The sequence below is a fragment of the Pristiophorus japonicus genome, unplaced genomic scaffold, assembly GCF_044704955.1.
Source record: "Pristiophorus japonicus isolate sPriJap1 unplaced genomic scaffold, sPriJap1.hap1 HAP1_SCAFFOLD_3969, whole genome shotgun sequence".
NCBI classification, from domain to species: domain Eukaryota; kingdom Metazoa; phylum Chordata; class Chondrichthyes; family Pristiophoridae; genus Pristiophorus; species Pristiophorus japonicus.
Genome location: NW_027253837.1, coordinates 1 through 7,259, shown reverse-complemented (window position 1 = coordinate 7,259; position 7,259 = coordinate 1). Strand labels below are relative to the sequence as shown.

The window sequence follows — 7,259 nt, the reverse complement described above, 5'->3', positions numbered from 1 at the left end:
AACTGTCCAAACGTATAAATAAAATGATAGCAGGCCGATACACCTCCTGTGGATTCAGTTATAAAACTACAAACTTTAGAGAAATGGAGCCTCTTCCCCACACAGCCCGACAATTGGCTGCTTTATTATCATGCTCATGGGAGTCTGCAGTAGTTTGCAGCGGAGGCAGGCGTGGGGCGGAGCTGCGTGTGGGGCAGTGTGCGCACGGGACGGAGGCAGGCGTGGGGCGGAGCTGCGTGTGGGGCAGTGTGCGCACGGGACGAAGGCAGGCGTGGGGCGGAGCTGCGTGTGGGGCGGTGTGCGCACGGGACGGAGGCAGGCGGAGGCGCGTGTGGGGTGGAGCTGTGTGTGGAGCGGTGTGCTCACAGGTCGGAGGCAGGCGTGGGGCGGAGGCGCGTGTGGGGCGGAGCTGCGTACGGGGCGGAGGCAGGTGTGGGGCGGAGCTGCGTACGGGGCGGAGGCAGGTGTGGGGCGGAGCTGCGCGTGCACGGGACAGAGGCAGACATGGGGCATGCGTAGGGCAGAGGCGGAGACCAACGCACATCAGGTCCGCAGCATAGTATTTATTAAACATTTTAGGTCATTAAATATTTACACAATGCTGTGCACAGTAATGATTTAACAAAGGGAATCCTTCAACTCCCAGTAGGACCAAACACACACCACCACAAAAACAATGTTGTTGGAGGTGACTTAAAATGAGTTCGACCCGCCTTATGACAGAGACCATGTGGGGATTCCGACTGTTTGACGGCTAAGCACCGTGACTTTTCTCAGAGACCATCTCTCCAGTGAGACCAACACTTAGACCCTCTGGGCTTGGGCGAGGTTCTGAGCACTACTCCGCCAAGCCCAAAGTCTCTAAGAAGCACCGAGACACGGGAATTACCTTCCCCATTTCCGGGACCACTGATCACGGTGTGCATGTTTATTAAATGGGATTTGGAGATGGAATTCTGTGAACACCAAAAGCCAGTGACTGTTGCTAGCTTGTATTCGGTTCTGACATCGAAAGACAATGTTCACCAATTACTGAAGGGCAGTTTTTAAAAAACCCCTTTTAAAAATGTTGAAGACAGGCCACGGTCATGAGACACTTTACCAATGGAGCATATTTAGGTTTGCACGTTATGGTCTGCAGGCTCATCCATTTAATCACAGCCAGTAATCCACCCACTGACCTTGGAGGAGTTTGACTATACAAACTTCTTTTAATAGCGCCATGCTTCAATAATGTCCATTTATTTTAAACTCGATTAATTTGTTCCCCCCCACCCCCCAGAAACTATGTCAGTCCAGACTGGCCGAGAGTGCAGCAGGTCAGGCGCTACTGGAGTTGGGAGTATCCCCGGTGTCATGAGTTATTTTGGCGGTCTGTAAGCAATCTTCCTACTCTTTAGAACAGACCATCGGTGCCTCTTCATGTAGTAAAGCAGCGGCAAGAGTAGCGATGAGAACATCAGCAGCTGTAAAAAAGAGAAGAGAAGTTCAGAATCATAGAATCTTACAGCACAGGCCATTCTGCCCATCGTGCCTTTGCTAGTTCTTTGAAAAAGCGATCCAATTAGTCCCACTGCCTTCGCTGTATTACAACAGTGACTATATTTCAAAAGTACTTCATTGGCTGGTAACGCGCTTTGGGACATCCTGAGGTCATGAAAGGTGCCATAGAAATTCAACTCTTTTTTTCCCTTTCCATAGCCATGTAAATTGTGCGGTACAAGTCGGTCACTGGACAGTGACCATTATCATCACTGCTTCCCCCACCCCATCACCACCTCCTCCTGAGGCACTGGAGTACAATAGCTGTCATTGGCAGTGACCGGGACTGCACCCAAGCGACCTGGCCTTGTCCCTCCTGTACACAGATACAGAGGCAAAGCTGAGCCCAACCCTGCCCCTCCGGCAACATCAAGTGCAGCAGGTTAGCTATAGACCAGTTAGCCTAACATCTGTGGTTGGGAAAATGTTGGGGTCCGTTATTAAAGCAGTACCAAGACATTTGGAAAAGCAAAATTCGGTCAGGCAGAGTCAGCATGGATTTATGAAGGGGAAGTCGTGTTTGATAAATTTGCTGTAATCCTTTGAGGATGTAACGAACAGAGTGGATAAAGGGGAACCAGTGGATGTGGTGTATTTGGACTTCCAGAAGGCATTTGACAAGGTGCCACATAAAAGGTTACTGCACAAGATAAAAGTTCACAGGGTTGGGGGTAATATATTAGCATGGATAGAGGATTGGCTAACTAACAGAAAACAGAGAGTCGGGATAAATGGGTCATTCTCAGGTTGGCAACCAGTAACCAGTGGGGTGCCACAAGGATCAGTGCTGGGACCCCAACTATTTACAATTTATATTAATGACTTAGAAGAAGGGACCGAGTGTAACGTAGCCAAGTTTGCTGACAAACGGAACCGAGGCCAGGGTATGGAACCTGGGCCATTGTGTGTGGCTCAGCTGGCTGTACATTTCCCCGTTGGACCATAGTGGGAGCACAGTGCTCAACTTCTCGTTAAGTCAAACGTTGTGTGCTTTGGAGATTGAAAGGAACATTCCAGAGTAAGGCACTGGCTGAGTGGGCAGTGCGTGTGATCCCACACTTTGCCACTTCTGGGAGCTGGGGTTCCTGCACAGAGTGGGGAGAGGCTTCACAATGCCGCCTGTGAAGATCTGTACCAGTAATGCTCCTCACTCACTCAGCAGGTGGTTTACTTTCATACAATCATAGAATGGTTACAGCACAGAAGGGGGCCATTCAGATCATTGAGCCTGTGTCAGCTCTCTGCAGGAGCACTTCAGCCAGTCCCACAGCATAATATCTGCCCATGATATTTATCACAACCCTCACCTTCCCCCCCACCTGGTCAAGACTGAGCTCAGCTCGCTCGCCTCCACTCAGCACTCAACCGGCCGTCGACAGCTCATGACACTGTGGGATTGTTGTAAAAGGCCAACTTGTTCGCGGCCTTCCTTCAGGGAAGGAAGCCTGCTGCCCTTACCCGGTCTGGGCCTATATGTGACTCCAGTCTCACACCAACGTGGGTGACTCTTAACTGCCCTCTGAAGTGGCCCAGCAAGCCCCTCTTGTGTCAACAGTGAGGGATGATAAATGCCAGCATTGCCAGCGATGCCCACATCACGAGAATGAAGAAAGCGGGGTTATGGAGCTGACCTTCAGGCCCATGCGTTTACGCTGGTCGTGTTCTGGCTCAGCAGCCCAGCGCAGAAATGTGCAGACATCCTTAGCGATCTGACTCATCGAAGCTGAGGTACCTGCAAATTAGGAGAGGAAACACAGTAAGTGCCCAGCACTGAATCAGCAAGCTACAAGAATCTCAATGTCTCACACACAGAACATCAGTGGCACAGTGTGGGTTTCAACATTTAGGGTCACAGACCAGTCAAAGAGCAAGTGTTTAATGTGAGTTATCACAGAACCATATCCACCCCGAACCGTTTCCAGCAGTGGCTGGACTGGCCTTTGGTCTGGTGTCATTCTACCTGCAATGGTGCCTTTTGGTGTTTGCACTGGTCTGGCAACAAAGAATGCCGTATTGTGGCTCATCTGTATCCTCCATTGGTGCTGAGGACAACTGCAGGGCTCAGACCAACTCAACTCTGCAGTTTTCGTCTCCTGATCCAAGAGGCAGTGCAACGGAGGTTCACCAGACTGATTCCTGGGATGAGAGGGTTATCCTATGAGGAGAGATTGAGTAGAATGGGCCGATACTCTCTGGAGTTTAGAAGAATGAGAGATGATCTCATTGAAACATACAAGATTCTGAGGGGGATTGACAGGGTAGATGCTGAGAGGATGTTTCCCCAGACTGGAGAGTCTAGAACCAGGGGGCACAGTCTTAGGATAAGGGGTGGCCTTTCATTTGGAAAGAGGTGACATGATAGGTCCAAGTCAGCATGGATTTGTGAAAGGGAAATCATGCTTGACAAATCTTCTGGAATTTTTTGAGGATGTTTCCAGTAGAGTGGACAAGGGAGAACCAGTTGATGTGGTGTATCTGGACTTTCAGAAGGCCTTCGACAAGGTCCCACACACAAGAGAATAATGTGCAAAGTTAAAGCACATGGGATTGGGGGTAGTGTGCTGACGTGGATTGAGAACTGGTTGTCAGACAGGAAGCAAAGAGTAGGAGTAAATGGACACTTTTCAGAATGGCAGGCAGTGACTAGTGGGGTACTGCAAGGTTCTGTGCTGGGGCCCCAGCTGTTTACACTGTACATTAATGCTTTAGACGAGGGAATTAAATGTAGTATCTCAAAATTTGCGGATGACACTAAGTTGGGTGGCAGTGTGAGCAGCGAGGAGGATGCTATGAGGCTGCAGAGTGACTTGGATAGGTTAGGTGAGTGGGCAAATGCATGGCAGATGAAGTATAATGTGGATAAATGTGAGGTTATCCACTTTGGTGGTAAAAACAGAGAGACAGACTATTATCTGAATGGTGACAGATTAGGAAAAAGGGAGGTGCAGCAAGACCTGGGTGTCATGGTACATCAGTCATTGAAGGTTGGCATGCAGGTACAGCAGGCGGTTAAGAAAGCAAATGGCATGTTGGCCTTCATAGCGAGGGGATTTGAGTACAGGGGCAGGGAGGTGTTACTACAGTTGTACAGGGCCTTGGTGAGGCCACACCTGGAGCATTGTGTACAGTTTTGGTCTCCTAATTTGAGGAAGGACATTCTTGCTATTGAGGGAGTACAGCGAAGGTTCACCAGACTGATTCCCGGGAGGGCAGGACTGACATATCAAGAAAGACTGGATCAACGGGGCTTGTATTCACTGGAGTTCAGAAGAATGAGAGGGGATCTCATAGAAACGTTTAAAATTCTGACGGGTTTAGACAGGTTAGATGCAGGAAGAATGTTCCCAATGTTGGGGAAGTCCAGAACCAGGGGTCACAGTCTAAGGATAAGGGGTAAGCCATTTAGGACTGAGATGAGGAGAAACTTCTTCACCCAGAGAGTGGTGAACCTGTGGAATTCTCTACCACAGAAAGTTGTTGAGGCCAATTCACTAAATATATTTAAAAAGGAGTTAGATGTAGTCCTTACTACTAGGGGGATCAAGGGGTATGGCGAGAAAGCAGGAATGGGGTACTGAAGTTGCATGTTCAGCCATGAACTCATTGAATGGCGGTGCAGGCTCGAAGGGCCGAATGGCCTACTCCTGCACCTATTTTCTATGTTTCTAAGACTGAGATGAGGAGGAATTTCTTCACTCAGAAGGTTGTAAATCTTTGGAAGGGCTGTGCATGTTGAGTCGTCGAGTATATTCAAGGCCGAGATCGATAAGATGTTTGGGCTCTAGGGGAATTAAGGGATGAGGGGGATCGGGCGGGAAGGTGGAGTTCAGGTCGAAGATCAATCATTCTCTTATTGAATGGCGCAGCAGGCTCGAATGGCTTCTAACTCTTATGTTATGTTCTAATGCAGCACAGGCCAGGGGAGAAACCTGGGATCTCCCTGTGGCTCAGTCCCACACTGGATTGTACACCTCTGAGGCATCAAGGAGCTGGGCTCGCTAGCTTGGATTGAGGTTCTATCTCAGCTCATTTATAGGAACATGAGGCCATTCAGTCCCTCGAGCCTGTTCCGCCAATCAATGAGATCATGGCTGATCTGTATCCTAACTCCTGCCTCGGCTCCATATCCCTTTATACCCATGTTTAGCAAAAATCTATCAATCTCAGATTTAAAATGATTAATTGAACTGGTATCCACTGCTTTTTGTTGGAGAGTTCCACACCGACCACTCTGAATGAAGAAGTGTTTCCTGGCCTCTCCTGAACAGCATGGCTCTGATTTTCAGGTTATGTTCCTTGTCTGAGACTCCCCCACCAGCGGAAAAAGTTTCTCTATCTACCCTATCGATTCCTTCCAAAATCCTAAAAACCTCACTCAAATCACCCCTTAACCTTCGATATTCCAGGGAATACAAGCCTAGTTTATCTTTCCCCGTAATCTAACCCTTGGAGCCCAGGTAACGTTCTGGTGAACCTGTGCAGCGCTCCTTCCAAGTCCAAGATATCCTTTCTAAGGTGTGGTGCTCAGAGCTGTACACAGTGCTCCAGCTGTGGGCTAACCAGGGCTTTGTATGCTTTGAATGAAACACCCCAGAGAGAGTCAGTTCCTGCGGGAATACCAGATCCAAGTCTTACCATCCTCGTACTCAACTGCTTCATCGTAGATCGGAGGGGCCATTCCAATCGCCTGCCCAGTGAAGTAAGGGTTGAAGTACAGGCCTTCTCGGAGACTGATGCCAGCAGGCGGTTCACAGTAACCGGTCAGCAGGGTGAAGATATAATCCTCACCACCGTGTCTATACAGCCAGAGACCAACAGACCAACAGTGAATCCACGCGCTTTACAAGCGAGTTTAAGGCTTTAAATTTCATCAAGGATTTTCTACAGAACAAAGTCTTGCAGCAAGTGCTGCCTCATTGCACAGCTTGCTTAATAATGTTACCCCTTCTCGGTGAATCAAACTACAGCACAGGTCATTAACCTGATGAGGGTGGGGGGGGGGGGGGGGGAAAGAGAGAGGGCGAGCGAGCGGGGGAGGGGCAAGCAGGGTGCAGTCAGGGTACTGTGAGCAGGCGGCCGGGTGAGGTTGATGAGGTACCCTCCCAATGACACCGCGGTGCGATCCTGGCGTGCCCAGACACTGCGACCACCAGCATCCTCTGGAAGTTTGGGCCCTGCAGGTGGGAGTCTGCGCTCGCCTGGGGCTCCCTGCACAGAACGCTGGCATCCATGCTGTCCTTGGCTTCATCAATGTGCACACACACAGCCGCAGGCTAGACCAACATTTGGGGATTCTCTTGGGGTGTGGGATCTGCCCCCTCTTCTAGGGGGGCAATTCAAATTTCGGACTGTAAGCAAATTACTGGTGAACCTGTGGAATTCTCTACCACAGAAAGTTGTTGAGGCCAATTCACTAAATATATTCAAAAAGGAGTTAGATGAGGTCCTTACTGCTAGGGGGATCAAGGGGTATGGCGAGAAAGCAGGAATGGGGTACTGAAGTTGAATGTTCAGCCATGAACTCATTGAATGGCGGTGCAGGCTAGAAGGGCCGAATGGCCTACTCCTGCACCTATTTTCTATGTTTCTATGTTTCTATGGACAGTATTCAGCTTTGGAAATTTCACACCCAAGCAGAAATATATTGTGAGCAACAGTAAATGGGAGAATCAGTGAGGTTGAAGAAGGTACCTGGCGTTTGCTATGCAGCTGAGATC

At 49.5% G+C, this 7,259-nt stretch overlaps 1 protein-coding gene across 1 annotated transcript; it reads right to left on the bottom strand.

Annotated features, from left to right (window-relative positions):
• Positions 1 to 548: 548 nt before the first annotated feature.
• On the bottom strand, positions 549 to 7,256 carry cyc1 (cytochrome c-1; the record flags this gene model as incomplete). The annotated part of the gene is made up of 4 exons (XM_070872995.1): positions 549 to 1,466; positions 3,174 to 3,274; positions 6,178 to 6,338; positions 7,234 to 7,256. Coding segments are annotated over 4 exons (390 nt in total), but the record flags the coding sequence as incomplete, so codon positions are not given.
• Between the last annotated feature and the right edge of the window lie 3 nt (positions 7,257 to 7,259).